This window comes from Cetorhinus maximus, chromosome 22 (genome assembly GCF_964194155.1).
Source record: "Cetorhinus maximus chromosome 22, sCetMax3.hap1.1, whole genome shotgun sequence".
Lineage (NCBI taxonomy): Eukaryota > Metazoa > Chordata > Chondrichthyes > Lamniformes > Cetorhinidae > Cetorhinus > Cetorhinus maximus.
This window is the reverse complement of record NC_135900.1, coordinates 69508102-69525649: the sequence shown is the minus strand read 5'-3', so window position 1 is coordinate 69525649 and position 17548 is coordinate 69508102. Positions and strand designations below refer to the sequence as shown.

Below are 17548 nucleotides of genomic sequence, written 5' to 3'. Positions count from 1 at the left end.
TAAAATGGCCTCAAAGTAAGATTTGCTCAGTCTCTATAGCTGGCACTGCCCATCCTCTCAGAATGAGCCAGTGGCCTAGCGGTAGCGTTGCTGCTTCTGAATCAGAGGGTTCAGACCCTACCTCACACAGTCCTGCTCAGCGGAGACTGAAGTACTGGCTCTGAATTCCAGTGGGATAATTGTGTCTGGTGGGTGTGGATGGTTCCTCCTCTCATTGTTTAGGCTGTGCAAGACCATCAAACCCTCCATGCATGTGGGATGAACCATTTCAATTGGTACACCCATGGTGGAGTGACGTGCCAACCTGTTAGATTGTGAATGCTTCCATCTTCTTCATAGTCTTCGCCAAGAGAAGGTCACCTTCTCAAATGGCCAGTGCCTAATCTCCTGATCGGCTGAACATACTTGTACTTATTCTATTCTAATATGGAAAGTGGCTGGCATGGCAAGAACTGAAGTTGATGAAAGCCTGGCACCTTCAAAGTTAATTGCAGGAATTTTTGACTGGTGGATTTCTCAGAATAATTTTTCTTTGGATTTCCGATCATTACATTCGAAAATGAGAATTAGGGGCTGATGTTTCTCTCTCGTTGTGTTTTTGGAGGAGGAGGAGGAAGGGGATGCAAGGAAAGATGCGAATTGGATTTGCTCCAGCCTGATGTGAGTTGGTCATCTTGGCCAGTCGCACAGGCCAAGGTCCACGACTCTGGGATCATCCCGGGCCCATTTCACCAGGCTGGCTGGCACTGAACTGTGCCAGTTGTGGAACCTGGCAATTAAGTCACCACAGCCTTGACATTCCGTGCCTCAGACCAATTTCAAGCTGGCACAGAGAACACCAGCAACAGCGAGGCCTCGGAGAGGGTGCAGAGATTTATTGGAATGGCACCTGGGATGAGGGCTTTCAATTATGTGGAGAAGCTGGGATTGTTCTCCATATAGAAGAGAAAGTTAAGGGGAAATTTAATTTAGGTATTCAAAATTAGGAGGGGTTTGGATAAGAGTATAGAGGGAGACATTGTTTCCATTGGCAGAAGAGTCAGTAACCAGAGGATACAGATTTAAGATAATCGACAAAAGAACCAGAGGGAGATGAGGAGAAGCTTTTTTATGCAGCTAGTTGCTACGATCTAGCATGCGCTACCTGAAAGGATGGTGGAAGCAGATTCAATAGTAACTTCCAAATGAGAACTGGATCTAAACTCGAAAAGAAGCATTAGCAGGGTTGTTTGGAAAGAGGGACTAATTATATAATTTTTTTAAGGAACCAGTAGGGGCAAAATGGGCTGAGTGGCCTCCTCCTGTACTGCCTGATTTTATGATCAGTTGAACTGCAATGCACAGATGCATTAGGCATGTCTCTAGTGCATCAGTCACAGGGACCTTTGGACTCTCAACTCTTCACCCTACTTATTAACAGCTTAGATGATGGGATATGAACCCCAATCCAATTTGCCGATGACACAAAGATAGGAGGCATTGTAAGCAGTGTAGATGGAAGCATAAGATTACAAAGAGATACTAATAGATAAGTGAATGTGAAAAACTGTGGTAAGTGAGTTTCAATATATGGGTTTCAAGTGTGAGGTCATCCACTTTGGACCCAACAGGATAGAACAAGAGACTTTCTAAATTGTGAAAAGTTAGAAACAGTGAAAGCCAAAGAGACTTGTGGGTGGTGGGGGGGTCCAGATATATAAATCATTAAAATGTCATTAACAGGTATAGCAAATAGACTAAGTTTTGATAATTCCTTCATGGGATATGTGCATCACTGGCAAGGTCAGTATTTGTTGCCCATCCCTAATTGCCCTTGAACTGAGTGGCTTGCTCAACCATTTCAGAGGGGACAGTTAAGAGTCAACCATATTGCTGTGGGTCTGGAGTCACATGTAGGCCAGAGCAGGTAAGGACAGCAGATTTCCTTCCCTAAAGGACACTAGCGAACCATGAACCACAATCAATGATAGTTTCATGGTCATTTTTACTGAGACTAGATTTTATTAATTAAACTTTAAATTCCACCAGCAGCTGTAGTGGGATTTGAACCCATGTCCCCAGAGCATTAGCTGGGACCTCTGGATTACTCATCCAGTGACATTACCACTATGCCGCCATCTCCTCAGAGCTCTTATATCTAGAGGCTCTTATATCTAGAGAACGTGAACACAAAAGGGGAGAAGCCATACCTCAGTTGTACAAAGCTCTCATTTGGCCACAGCTGGACAACAAGCAGTTCTGGGCACCGCACCCTAGGAAGGACATATTAACCTTGGAGATAGTACAGCACAGATTCACCAGAATTATATCTAGACTCCCAAGAATTAAATTACGAGGAGAGCTTAAACAACCAGTGTTATATTCCCTGAAATTCAGAAGGTTATAGAATGATTTGATGGAAAATTTCAAGATATCCAGGGGACCAGGTAGGGTAGATAAAGAGAAACTATTTTTTGCTGTTTGGGGAGTCTAGGACTAGAGCTATAATCAAAAAATGAGATCCAGACCTCTCAGGAGTGAAGTTAGGAAACACTTCTACACACAAAGGGTGGAAGAAGTTTGGAACTCTCTTCAGCGAACAGCAATTGATATGAGATCAATTGTGAATTTTAGCTCTTAAATTGGTAGATTTTTGTTAATCAAAGCTATTAAGGGTTATTGGGCAAAGATGTCTGTATGGGATTAGGCTACAGACTAGCCAGGATCTCACTGAACAGGCTTGAGGGGCTGAATGGCCTTCTCTTGTACATGTATTGCTATCATTCACCAGGGGAAGGGGGTTCATAATTTTCCTCATGGAAACCTGTCTGCTCAGTCAAACCTTTTCATTTTTCTCTGACAGAACCCAACGCTGGCCAAATCCAGGAAGGAATTGGGGAATCTATAAATAACATTGTGAAGCACTTTCACAAACCAGAAAAAGAGGTAGGTTTCAAAACCCTTGTACATTTGAGTCCGATAAAGATGTCAGTGAGCATCGGCTGATTTTATTTTTCCTTTTCTTTCCTTATGTGTCAGCTTTGACTCAGTTGGTAACACTTTCATCTATATGTTGGAAGATTGTGGGTTCAAATCCCACTCTAGAGACTTGAGCACAAAATCCAGGGTGACACTTCAGTTCAGTACTGAGGGAGTGCTGCATTGTCTGAGGTGCTGTCTTTTGGATCAGACATTAAACTGAGGCCCCATCCACGACCTCAGGTGGACAGCAAAGATCCCACAGCACCATTGAAAGAAGAGCAGGGCAAGTTTCCCCTTATGCCCTGGCCAATATTTACCCCTTAGTAAGCAACCAACACCAAAATGGGATGACCTTGGGTCATTGATCACATTGTTGTTCGGGGGACCTTGCTGTGCACAAATTGGCTGACGCATTTCCCATTGCAAAAGTACTTAATTGGGACTAAGACTTTGGGACATCTGGAGGTCATGAAAGGAGCTGTGTAAGTGTAAATTCTTCCCCTGTGCAGTTCATGAGTAAGCTTACTCTGCCGTAGTATCCATTCTTAACGTCAGCCCAGGTTGTGAGCATTAGTTGTTCTTAAACATTGAGAATCCCAGCCAAGCTTAATCCTGATCCCATCCATTGCAGCACGGTCACTGGATAATGATCAGGAGTGGGAATTCCTTTAGATTTTTTTTTTCCCCCATCTCTGAGGATGAGTTTGGAGTGCGGGTGGGGCAGATCCAATTATCCAACTTCCTTCTGGACTGGGATGAGCTAACTCGGTATAGGTCAACAATCGAAGCTGGGACTTGCTGGTCTGTAAGGATCAGGACCGTACACACACTCCTGTCCCCACAAGGTCCTTTGGTCAGAAAGGTGAGTTTTAAGGAGAGTGGTAAAGAACTGGAGAGAGGTGGAGAGGCTGAGGGATCTGAAGAGAGAATTGAAAAAAGTGGAGCCCTAAGTGGCTGGATGGATGCACTAGAGTCAGAGGAGAGGAGAGTTTGGGATAGGGGGGTGGTGGGAATTCTAAGACTGGTGCAAGTTGCAGAAATAAGCAGGGGTTTATTTATATAAGGGGTTGAGAATTTTAAGTTTGAGGCAGGTGCATGCTGGGAATCAACATGGACCTGTGAGGACAGGGATTGTCTGAGGTTTACCGAGCGGAGGATAGGTGGTTTCTCTGGAGACCACTGGAATAATTGAGTCTAAAGAGGACAAAGGCTTGGAAGAGGGTTTCTGCAGCAGATGGGCTGCTGAAGGAGTGGAGACCACCAGTGTTGTGGAGGTAGAGGTAGGTGCTTTCCTGTGGAGAGCATATGGGTTTGAAAGTCAGTTTGGGGTTGAACACCAGTTGTGGAATTATAAATCTGACCTGGTAAAATGTCAAGTTCCATCAGTAAAGGTTAGCAGCAGGCATCTGTGTTGATATGTTCCTTGTTACCTAGTGGACAAAACATGGTGTTGCTGAATCAGAAGATATTGTGCTGCAGGAAACAGTGGAACTACAGTGACACCAAATGGCTACAGCCAGGATCTGTTTACATAGGGAATTCCCATTTTAACCAGTTACATTGGCATTTTCAGCATTAAATATCGAGACAAGAAATTATCATTTGACAGTAGAAAGTGAGGTATATGAGCAGGAAATGGTGTACAAGCACATGGGGTATTTTAACTTAACCTGCACATGAGGGAAGTGACAGGATTGCGTAGAATACTGGCTTTTACACCTGCCTGATTTGAATCTGTACTGAAGACAGTGCAGAGTAATATTGGGCCTGGAATATAACCAGTATTCCTGCAGTTTTCCCGCTCGTCAAGTTAGATTAAACTGACCGCAAGACTTCCAGTGTAACGTATTACAGATGTGTGAAAGCACATTTGCAGTATATTTGCCAGGGGTCCAGTTTGGCAAGTCACTCATTCTTTCAGTAAAATTCTGAGGGATAACAGTTATCCAAGAAGTCGTGTTCCAACTTAGAATGGTTAAAGAGGAGGCCATTCGGCCCATCATATCCATGCCAGCTCTCTGCAAGAGCAAATCCACTAGTGCCATTCTCCCACCTTTTCCTCATAACCCTGCAATTTATTTTCTCTTCAACTATTCCCCTTTGAAAGCCATGATTGAATCAGCTTGTACCATACGCACAGGCAGCGCAGTCCAGATCCTCGCTGTGCAAAAATATTTATCCTCATGTTGCCGTTGGTTCTATTGCTAACCATTTGAAACTTGTGTCGCCGATGGGTAACTTCAGACATGTGCTGTGCATGGTTTTTCAACTGCTGACTCTTACTTTGTCAAGACTGGAAGCTTAAACCCAATAGCCCAATCTTAAAGCCACGTTACTTTGAGTCTATGATGTTGTCAGCTGTCTGGATGACATATAGCCTACTCTGTAAAGCAGAGCTGAAGGAGCTGCATTCTTCTAGTCCAAGAGAGTGGTCAAACCCTATTTACCTTTCTCATAATGTGGGGATGTGAATTAGCATGGTTATTATATTGTTATAAGAGGTAAAGCTAATCGCTGAATTTGAGTTCCCTCTGCCCCTCTATGGTTCACTCCTCCTGGAAAGGGGGTCACTCTTTAAGGAAAGGCCAAACGAGGCATCCCGCTCGGAAAATCCATCCCAGCTCAGCCTCCGTATTTCCCCTGAGCAGATTCTGCAGGCTGCAGCAAGGTATAAATGCACCCTGGGCCAAGAGCCTTGTCCAGTTCTTCACCATAGAGGTTTCTGTAGCCTGTGTTCAAGAACTCTCAACTGGTTGTGTTTCCACAGAGAGGCAGTCTGACCATCCTGCTGTGTGGGGAGTTTGGCCTGGTCTCTGCCCTCGAGCAAGTCTTTCATCATGGCTTCAAGTCTGCTCGGCTCTTCCAGAAGAACGTCTTCATCTGGGACTTTATAGGTGAGTGTCAGAAAGCTGGTGGTCCTCCTGCGCTAGGCGCTCACCAAAGTTTTTACTGCGGAGCTGATCTTCATCAGTGGCCCAGTGTATAATGACAGGTGAAGGTTCAGAGTTCAAAGTCGGTCTGTGCTAAACTAGCTGGTTCCAGATGTGGTGGAGCCAGGGACAGCACAATGAGCATCACCATTACTGGTTTAGCGAATTGCTTTCCACTAATCTTGCCTGAAGGATGATTAATGGCCGGCTGTTTGTCATGTGACAGTGGTTATGGCTTGACATGTGACAGCGGCTGGAATGATTTAGCTGCTGCCATTTTAAGTCCCTCTGGTTGACAATGCTAAACACTCTAATAGGTATCTAAATGAGACAGTTGTCAACAGGATTATAACTCTGTACTAGAGAACGGTTGGGAAAAGTTATTGAAGGAGAGTATTTAACTTGGAACTATCCTGGGTTTATTTTCTAACAGAAGCTCTGGGTGGTTTTTTTTTCTGTCTTCCTCCTCCTCCTTAGCAAAGGGGTAGGAAGGCCAACATCCCAGCAACTGCTGCCCCTAACTAAGAACTGGGAACTTTGCACTGTGGAACTGGCAGTCAGTATATGCAGTATATATAGTGTACTGCCACCTTGTGGAAGAAAGGTGAATGCCTTTGAAAGACAAATGGAAAGAGTTGCATTTGCACAGTCTCTGGAGAACATTGAGACCAAATGGTGCATCGCATTTTTGTCATCATCTCTCTCAGTCTCAGAGTATTTCTCACTGTATTTCACTGATAGTCCTGCCCGTTCCATCTCACAATTGGAGCCTGTGGTACAGGCTGTGCCTTTAGAGCAGTAATATGGGGCTGCTGCATTAATAGCAGGTTGCAGGCAGGAGTATACTTTCATTCTGTCTAGCCTAATGTTGGCTAAAACATTTGTGGCATCGTCAGGAACCCAGGCGTGACTAGTCACATGATTAGTGAATAAAAATTGTCATTGGGCATGTGATCGAATACCAAAATCAAGCCTCATGGAGTCAGTGTCAGCTTGGATTTTAAAAATTGCCTAAGGCCAGAAAACATTGAGTCATGGTAAGTGGTTATTCTTCAGACTGGAGAATGGTAGACAGTGCTGTTCCCAAGGCTCAGTGTGAGGTCCACAGCTTTTATTGAATACATATTTATAATATATAATATGACTTGGATATTGGAATACAGAGTAAAATTAGGGTTAACAAACATGGAAGTGTGGCAGAGAGTGAAAATGATACCAATTGTCTGCAACAGCACATAGATAGACTAGCAGAATGGGCAGAGAAGAGGCAGATAGAATTGAATACAGAGAGGTGTCAAGTGATACCTTTTGGCAGGGGGATAGGGAGAGGCAATGCATATTTAATGACACAGCTCTAAAGAGTGTACAGGATCTGAGGACCTGGGGTTTCATGTGCACAGATCGTTGAAGGTGGTAGGGCATGTTGAGAGAGCGGTTAGCAAAGTGTATGGGACTTGGGATTCATAAATAGAGGTATTGAGTATAACAGCAGGGAAGCCAAGCATTTTTTTATTCAGTCATGGGAAGTGGGCATCGCTGGCTAGGCCAGCATTTATTGCCCATCCCTAATTGCCCTTGAGGATGTGAACTTTTATAAAGCTCTGGTTTGGCCACAACTAGAGTAATGTGTCCAATTCTTATTACCACACTTTAGGAAGGATGTGAGGGTCCTTGAAAGGGCATAGAGGAGATTTACCAGAATGGTTCCAGAGATGAAGGATTTTAGCTACAAGGTGAGGTTGGAGAAGGTTGGGGTTGTTCTCCTTAAAGCAAAGGAGATTAAAGGGAAGATCTGACAGAGGCGCACAAGACATCAAGGCAGCATTTGACCAAGTGTGGCATCAACAAGCCCTAGCAAAGCTTGAGTCAATGGGAATCAGGGGGAAAACTCTCCGCTGGTTGGAGTCATACCTAGCACAAAGGAAGATGGTTGTGGTTCTTGGAGGTCAATCATCTCAGTTCCAGGGCATCACTGCAGGAGTTCCTCAGGGTGGTGTCCTAGGCCCAACCATCTTCAGCTGCTTCATCAATGACCTTCCTTCCATCATAAGGCCAGAAGTGGGGATGTTCACTGATGATTGCACAATGTTCAGCACCATTCGCGACTCCTCAGATACTGAAGCAATCCATATCCAAATGCAGCAAGACTTGGACAATATCTAGGCTTGGACTGACAAATGGCAAGTAACATGCACGCCACACAAGCACCAGGCAATGACCATCTCCAACAAGAGAGAATCTAACCATCGCCCCTTGACATTCAATGGCATTACCGTCACTGATTCCTGCACTAGCAACATCCTAGAGGTTACTATTGACCAGAAACTGAACTGGACTAGCCATTTAAATACTGTATACAAGAGCAGGTTAGAGGCTAGGAATCCTGTGGTGAGTGACTCACCTCCTGACCCCCTAAAGCCTGTCCACTATCTACAAGGCACAAGTCAGGAATGTGATGGAATACCCTCCACTTGCCTGAATGAGTGCAGCTCCAACAACACTCAAGAAACTTGACACCATCCAGGACAAAGCAGCCCGTTTGATTGGCACCCACTCCACAAGCATTCACTCCCTCCACCACCGATGCACAGTGGCAGCAGTGTATACCATCCACAAGATGCACTGCAGGAACTCACCAAGCCTCCTAAGACAGCACCTTCCAAACCCACGACCACTGCCATCTAGAAGAATAAGGGCAGCAGGCACTTGGGAACACCACCACCTGGAAGTTCCCCTCCAAGCCACTCAACATCCTTCACTGTCACTGGGTCAAAATCCTAGAACTCCCTCCCTAACAGCACTGTGGGTGTGCCTACACCACATGGACTGCAGCGGTTCAAGAAGGCAGCTCACCACCACCTTCTCAAGGGCAACTAGGGATGGGCAATAAATGCTGGCCCAGCCAGCGACGCCCACATCCCGTGAATGAATAAAAAAAGAATTACAATAAGTTTAGGTAAGGTAGACAAAAGCTGTTCCCATTAGCTGATGGGAGGGGAACACTGACCTGAAGTTTTGGGCAAGAGGTGCAAGGGGGATGTGAGGAAGGACGTTTTTACACAGTGAGCGATATTGACCTGGAAACCCGCTGCCTGTAAGGGCCGTGGAGACAGAGACGAATGATTTCAACAGGAAATAGGATGGACACTTGAAGGAAATCAACTCGAGGGCCAGGGGACAGAGCAGGGGAATGCAACTAACGGAGCACTTTAAGGAGAGTCAGCATTGACTCACTGGGCTGAATGGTCGTCTTCTATGCCATAAAAAGGCTTTGGCTCATATCCAACAACATAAACTGCATTTAGGAATATAGGGGAAAGCTACTTAGTCTCTTGAGCTTGTTCTGCTATTCAGTGGGATTTTGGCAGATCTGCCACCTAAATGTATACATGCCTTCACCCCATGTCCCTTGATACCCTTCCCAACAAACCAGCCCACCCTGCAGTGCCAGACGGGAACTGGTGTTCAGGTTCGGGGGGTTCAACTTTCTCAAACTCTGCACAGTCCACACGTTAATCCTTCTCCACCTCTCTAAACGCAGAGAAAGCTGTCACCTACTTTGAAACAGCCGAAGAGGATGAGGAGTCACAAGAGAACCTGCTGCAGCTGAAAGTCTGCTCTGCAACCTTCTGTCAGTATGTCAACGCGATTACTGCAGCTCCCCGCAGTATCGGAAAAGATGGAAAGTTACAGCTGCTGGTCTGTCTTGGGGCAAGGTAAGAAAATACGATTCCAAAGTACAAATGTTATGACGTTTGTCAATTATTACATCTATTCCTCATTTAGCACTCCTAATGTGTTCCTAAGAAATGGTCTGCTAAACAATAATGTGCTGAACAAAAATCACTTTCCCCGAAGAAAACATGTAATAAGGGTGGGCTGCGATCCTGACCTATAATTTTCACCCCATCCACAAACATTCACTCCCTCCACCACCAACGCACAGTGGCAGCAATGTATACCATCTACAAGATGCACAGCAGAAACTCACCAAGGCTCCTTAGACAGCACCTTCCAAACCCACGACCACTACCATCTAGAAGGACAAGGGCAGCAGACACATGGGAACACCACTGCCTGGAGGTTCCCCTCCAAGTCACTCACCATTCTGACTTGGAAATATATCGCCGTTCCTTCATTGTCGCTGGGTTAAAATCCTGGAACTCCCTCCCTAACAGCACAGTGGGTGTACCTACACCACAGGGACTGCAGCGGTTCAAGAAGGCAGCTCACCACCACCTTCTCAAGGGCCATTAGGGATGGGCAATAAATGCTGACCTAGCCAGCGACACCAACATCCCATGAAAGAATTTAAAAAATTAAAAACCTATGGCTGCACTGTACTTAACTGACCCAAAAATCCTCTTACTAATTTACTAACTCTTAATACCTTACTTACTAAATTACTCTAACTCTTACTAACTCTCTAACTCATACTTACATTACCTCCAGCTTCGTTGCTTCCCTCCCAGATCCTCCTCCTCGCCATTTGCAGCCACCATGCCCACTCCCCCCTCCCTCTTCCCACTCCACTCCTCTCCTGAACCCTCGCTCACAGCACCCCCTCCTCCTCTATCTCTATTCCCTATTCCTCTGCTTTTAATATTCTCCCTTTCTCTCTCTATCCTTGTGTGTATCAATGATTCTCTCTCTCTATCCCTCTTTCCTTGTGATTTTTAATCTCCTTTCCTCTATGTCTGTTCTCTCCTCACCTCTTTCTTTGTCTCTTTCCTTTCTTCTCCTCTCCCCTCTCCTCCCCTACTTCCTTCCCCTATCCTTCCCTCTCCTCTCCTCCCCATTCTCCCCCCCACCCACCTCCTCACCCCCTCCCTTGTCCTTCCCTCTCCTCTCCTCCCTATTCTCCCCCCCACCCACCTCCTCACCCCCTCCCCTGTCCTTCCCTCTCCTCTCCTCCCCATTCTCCCCCCCACCCACCTCCTCACCCCTTCCCCTCCCCTCTCGTCTTTCGCCTCTCCTCTCCTCTTGCCTCTCCCCTTCCCAACTCTCCTCTCCTCTCCTCTCCTCTCCTCTCCCCTTCCCAACTCTCCTCTCCTCTCCCCTTCCCAACTCTCCTCTCCTCTCCTCTCCCCTTCCCAACTCTCCTCTCCTCTCCCCTTCCCAACTCTCCTCTCCTCTCCCCTTCCCAACTCTCCTCTCCTCTCCCCTTCCCAACTCTCCTCTCCTCTCCCCTTCCCAACTCTCCTCTCCCCTTCCCAACTCTCCTCTCCCCTTCCCAACTCTCCTCTCCTCTCCCCTTCCCAACTCTCCTCTCCCCTTCCCAACTCTCCTCTCCCCTTCCCAACTCTCCTCTCCTCTCCCCTTCCCAACTCTCCTCTCCTCTCCCCTTCCCAACTCTCCTCTCCTCTCCCCTTCCCAACTCTCCTCTCCTCTCCCCTTCCCAACTCTCCTCTCCTCTCCCCTTCCCAACTCTCCTCTCCTCTCCCCTTCCCAACTCTCCTCTCCTCTCCCCTTCCCAACTCTCCTCTCCTCTCCCCTTCCCAACTCTCCTTTCCTCTCCTCTCCAGAATTTCTGCCTGCTCCTGACCTGCTGTCTTCAGGCATTGCCGACTGTTCCTGACCCATTTTGGAACTGGAAAATGCAGCTGAGCACACGTTCAACGTTTCTTAGGTGGCACCTTTTAACGCACCTGTCTCTCCCAGTTCACCAGGTGATGGTTTAGAGCTGCAGCAATGAGGCACTCAACCAACAAGAAGGGAAAAAAAGCACCAAATTGCAAGACTCAGTGCCTTAGAAGCCTTGTCATACACATGGGGCAAGTTAAAAGTCAGCAGCGCTGTTTGTGGGGATGGTAGAAACCTCTGACTGAGCCGACGCTTGATGGTAAGGGGTCTGTCCCAGCACAGAGCAAGGAGCCAGCAGATTAACCCTTTGTAATTCAGTACTTCAGCCAGTGAAGAGTGCTGGCTGAACAATAGAAGGGGGGGGAATGTAAAGAAAATAGCAGAGAATCAGCAACACAGTAAGAGCCTAGATGGCTAATTGTACCTGTGCCTGCTATTTGAAAGATCTTCTAATTACTCTTACAGCCCTGTTCTTTCCCTGTAGTTGAACTATCCTGTGCAAATATTCAGAGGAGAGAGGCGTAACGGGAAGAATGAACAGCGGACACCAGGAAATTCAGCCCGGCATTTGAAATTTTTAAACGTATAGGCCAGCCATTGTGCTAGAACCCATAGCGAGCAAGGACTTGTATTGGTTCCCCAGGAACACAACAAAAAATCTACATTTATATAGCACCTTTAACATCCCAAAGTGCTTCACAGGGAGCCTTATCAGACAAACATTGACACCGAGCAAAAGGAGGAGATACTAGGGCAGGCTGGCCAAATGTTTGGTCAAAGAGGTAGGTTGAAGGAGCATCTTAAAGGAGAGAGAGAGAGAGATGGAGGTGAGCTTTAGGGGGGGAATTGCAGGGTTTTAGGGCCTTAGCAGCTGAAGGCACAGCTGCCAGTGGTGAGGCGAAGGGAGTGGGAGATCACAAGAAGCCAGAATCGGAGGAGTGCAGAGATCTCAGAGGGTTGAAGTGCTGGTGGAGGTTATAGATGTGGGGGGAGGGGGATGGTGGAAGGGGTGAGGTACATGAGAACCAGGTCTAGCAAGTTAGCAGCCACCGTGAGTTGAATGAAGCTGTGGCCCATCACAACAGGAGCCTAAAGAGGGAAGGCGCAGGGTGACACCAGTTTCGATTCAGACCTTCACTTTGCCCCTCTTTTATTTCCCTCCCCGCAACCCCCCCAACCTCTCTCGCAGGGATCATTTGCTGCCTCAGTGGATCCCGCTGCTAGCGGAGTGCCCGGTGATCTCCAGGATGTACGAAGATGGCGCCCTGCTCCGGGACCATGCAGCCGTCAACTCGCTGATCCGGGTGCTGCAGACCCTGCATGAGTTCAACATCACGCTGGAAGCGTCGCTGGTCAAGGGCATCGACCTGTAGCGTTGGGTTTTCAAAGGGAGGAGACCCTTTCCCCCACCCTGCCTGTCTTCCTCTGACATATATTGAGGGCGGGGGGAAGGGGCCCTCTGCACATGGCATTTGGGGCGCCAGTCATGTGACACTGCCTAGAGACAGACATCAAAACAGACTGCAGAAAGGTCACGACCTCCAGCTGACCCTGGCAGAAGGGCAATAAAACTGATCACATTACACAGGGGGCCGGATTGATAATGAGAAGAATATTTTTGCTTGTTAGACGTGTGTAAATAAATTGCACCCTTCCGGAAAAGTTACGACACTGTCAGCTGTTCACCAGGACTTTTTGGTTTTAAAAAAAAACAGCTCTGGTTTAGGAAGCTTGAGAGGGAATATTCTCCTCCCTCCACGTGTAGCCACATCCTGTAAATACTGCGTGATTGTTTGTCGCTTGCTTGCGGGTACATCTGTGTTAAATGAAGAAAAGCTCTGAAATCCATTTGGGATGGTGGGTGCATAATGAGAGGACCGGTCTCACACTTTCCTCCCAAGCATTTTTATGACTTGTGCCCCTCTCGTTCCTCCCCAGCCCCACCCACCCCAAACTCCAAAAATCCTGAAACTTGCTCCTGGATGTTTCCGCCCCTCAATTTTCCGGCTTAATTTCGCCGCTGTCTCCTTGCTTTGAATCAGCTGTGACAGCAAACGAAAAGGTCACTGATGAATTCGTCTTTTCGATTTTTTTTTAAAGTCGATCGAGGAGCTGCCCCTGTTTAATACCCTGTGGTGTGCAGGGACCCTGTAAATAGATCAGTCCCAAAACCAAGGACCTGTTTCTAAGTCCAAAGTCCCCGTCTCCCAGAGATGCGACTGGTGCCAGTATGAGGTGCAGCACAGTGTTGCGAGGGCAGTTGGCCGATTGCGGGTGCCCTTCACCAAGTGCCACTCAGGGTAGCACCAGTCTTGCCTGCCATCATAACCCATTAATTTTCAAGGAAGGAAAGAAAAATGCAGTTATTTATTGGTTGAAACTTGAATTGCTCAGTTGGTTTGGAGAGAACTAGCATTGGCACGAGCGATTTACAATGAAACTGGACAGGGGGAGTGGGAGGGGGGGGGTGGTGCAGCCCTCTGTGGGATACCTCTCTGCGAATACCAGAAGTGTTCCTTCCCCTCCATCCCCTCAAGTCCTGCACTGAGATAGCTGGCCTGGCAAGGGAGGAGGAAACCATCCTGGATTCCTGCTGTGGATGGAAGTGCCGCCTCCCTTGGCCAAAAAGCTGGTTGTTGCTCACTGCCCAGGCTGACTCGAACAAGGCGGAGAATAGAATCGGGGAGGGGTTGGGGTGTGGAGTAGTGTTTAAAAATAAAAATCAGTGTTTGTGGATTCTGGAAATCCGCAATAAAAACAGAAAGTGCTGGAAATAAGTTGTCAACAACTGAGGAGACAATGGACCTGTTAACATTGCCGACGGAGGCCATCTCGTTAGAGAGGCCTTGAACTAAAGCATAAAGCTGCCTTCTGCTTTTAGACACGATGGATTTGCAGCCTTTTTCAGTCATTTGAAGGAGTTGCCTTTGGAGAGATAACAGAGTACCATGAGGGAAGATTCCCAGTATTGTGAAGAATTCCGAGGGGGAAGCTTGTGAAGATAAAGGCCCCTCTTCCCAATAGCTGCCTTGGCTCTGAAACACAAGAAGAAGAGGGAGTTGCAGCTGCACTCTCCCACTGTCCTGGGAACGCTGTCTTTGAACATTCTTTTCATTTTATGTCTGATAAACACTGCAGGTGGGTAATGTCTGCTGCTGTCTGGTGTAGGAGGTCACAACTGAATCAGTAAATGATGTCTGCAGTGAGGTCCCTAATTGCCATGAGCTTACAATTATTTTGAGAACAATTTTCTGTGTTTTTCATCTTTGGAGACTGTCTGTTTCAATTAGTTAACACCATAGTGACTCAGACCACAGGCGAGGCAGGATGGTCACCATCTAGAAAGACCTGATGATGGGTGAGAAAAGGCTGCCCCTCCTCTCTGTCCATTGGACAATTCCCCGCCCTGCCAGGGGCAGAGGAGGTGTAAAACTGGCCCATTTCAGGAAAAAACTCTGGAAAATCCTCCCTGACTCCGTGAGGAGTCTCCTGGATATTATGGTTAGTCATGATGCACTGAAGTAACCCCCACCTTCCCCCACAGCCTTTCACCTCATTCAAGAACTCTCTTTTACAAAGGTCTGCAGCAGTCACTTTTTGGGGGTTACCAACTCTCCAGGGGTATTCCGCAGTCTTCCGGAATTAAAGATTAAATCTTCCCCCACACGGCAGAGAGCAGCCCCAGAGAAAAATAATAAGGGGCATTAAAAAAAAGATGCCTTTTTTTTCATGTCCTTTGAACACTTCAATTTATTCATTGCAATGACATGGGAGATGGGGAAAAAAATGACAGGCTGGAGGATGGGGTGGGGCAATTGGAGGAGGGAGGTCATGTGATTAAACCTCCTGGAATATGTCCAACCAGAGTTGGCAACCCTGAGCACACCGGTGAAAGTTCTCGAAGCTGCGGGTACTGAGAGTTGGAACAATGCGTACAGATGGACAGCATTGATGGAAAAGACACCTCTTCACAATCTGATATTGCATCTCGACGCCCCATTGTTACAGAGTTGAGCAGTGACTCACACTATGGGACTAATAACCCTCGGAGCATTGGTATCTTGCAAAGCTACTGCTGGAAGAATTGAAGGCACTTTATTGGGATATTTGATTAACTGGCATGTCCTCAATGGACAAGAAATGCTTGGCAAAACTCCGTCTCTTTGGAGAGGCAGGAGGAGTAATTGCATGCTGGTTATGTATGACTGTTTCAGTGCTAAGTTGGTCGGTGCACCACGCAGCAGGACTCTAAAGAGCAAAAAGTCCCAGGTTTGAGAGACTGGAGTCTTTGCTGAATTAACTGATAATCAGTTAGGGCTACAATTGGCCCTGGCACCTGAGACTGCTGTCTGTTGCCTAGCCAGCAGAAAAGCCAGTCAGAATCTCACTCTAAATGACTGCCCAGTGACTGCTGAAAGTTACGTGTGTGGCTGCTTGTTGAGAAATGAAGCCCGCCAGGGCCGAAATGGTTTCCCCTGGCTCAGGTATGAAGAAAGACCACTTAGGCGGGTTACAGCAGGGGCACTGTAGCTCGACAGGAGGCAATGCCCCCTCAGGGCAGAGTGGAGGGACAAGACGGGCAACAGAACACAAATGTACACATTGCGCCATGTTGCATTTCAATGTAGCTTAGACATGGAATAATTGGCCAAATCAGTTGTACGTGTGTGTGTGTGAATTTAAAGTACAAGAGGTACCTGTTGGTTCGACTTTCCCTGCATTGCACACAAGTGCAGCAACTTATCTGCAACAGTGTTAAACCTTTCTGCAAATGGACCTGACAGAAATCTCGGGGTAAGGGCAATGGTTCTACCGGTGGGCGCCTGGGTGACAAGACCCTCATCACCTGAGCGAAGGTACCAGGCCATGATAACCACTAAGCAGGTGCCCACTGCTGTGTCTCAGTTCCTGCTGATTACCGTAGGCTGCTAAACAGGTATTAATGTATACTTGATCATCACAAGTAGACGTGACTATAGGTTTTTGTTGAGTGCTTGACCTTAGGTTACTTTTATTCCTCTTTTTAAAATAAAAATGACTGTTAACTTTACACAGAATTTACAGCACTGGATCAGGCCATTCAGCCCAACTGCCGGTGTTTGTGCTGTTCGCAAGACTCCTCCCAGTATTTTTCATCCTATTAGCATATCCTTCTATTCCTTTCTCTCAACCGACTTCCTCCAAAATGCATCTCTGCTATTCGCCTCAACTCAACAGTGTAGTTGCGGGTTCCACATTCTCACCACTTTAGGTAAAGAAATCTTTCTTTAATTCAATAATGGATTTGTTAGTGTTATTTATAGTTTGGAAGTCTCCCACAAGCAGAAACATCTACCCTATCAAACTTCATAACTTTTAAAAACTTCTGTCTAGTCACTCCTCAGCCTTCTCTTTTCGAGAGAAAGGAGCCAGGCAGCTGCACTCTTTTTCTAATACTTACAACCTCTCAGTTCTGGTATTGTTTTGTCAGAAGTGTGGAATTCCAATATTTCAAATCTCTTCTTTTCTCTCCCCCCCCACCACCTCCCCTTCCACCTTCAACCCAATCACGTGGGCTTTGCTTTCGCAATGAGACTGTAATGCAGACTAACGTTGATTGTGCACACAGGACTCTCTCCTTACTGATCCTTCCTGAAGCTTCTGACTGTCTAGATGCACACACTACCCGGATTTATGTAAAATAATGTCTTATTACGAAAGAATCTGATAAATGTTATCAGTGGAAAATGTGAATTGCTGACTTTGTACATGTGTCCTATAACTCTTGCATTGGTAATAAAAGATAAGGAAGTCATGATTTCATTGTTGGAGCGTAACTTTGTTCTTCTAGTTAGTTTATATATGAACACACAAAGATAGCTGGTAGGAAAAGACCAGCAGGAGTCCATCAAACTTGACCCCACACTCATGATGGCTGGACACTTACCACATGCCCCCACCCCCCCTGCAGTCCTGTAACCTCCTGGGAGAGGCAAAAAAAGAGGAAAATCCAGACCCAAAAGGGAGAATATCCTCTGGAAATTTCCCCTCCACTTCTTCAGGGAATTGAATTCAATCCAACAAATCTGCTTAAT

General features: G+C 46.7%; 1 protein-coding gene across 4 annotated transcripts in view; it reads left to right on the top strand.

Moving 5' to 3' along the window:
• Positions 1-17271, top strand: part of LOC144696777 (DENN domain-containing protein 5B-like) — a 294878-nt gene extending 277607 nt beyond the window's left edge. For all 4 annotated transcript variants that reach the window (XM_078568498.1, XM_078568496.1, XM_078568499.1 and 1 more), the window contains 4 exons: positions 2843-2925; positions 5729-5855; positions 9433-9607; positions 12664-17271. In XM_078568498.1, the coding sequence (XP_078424624.1) occupies positions 2843-2925; positions 5729-5855; positions 9433-9607; positions 12664-12847 (569 nt within the window). In that variant the 3' untranslated portion in view covers positions 12848-17271. The remainder of the gene's footprint in view (positions 1-2842; positions 2926-5728; positions 5856-9432; positions 9608-12663) is intronic.
• Positions 17272-17548: the final 277 nt, after the last annotated feature.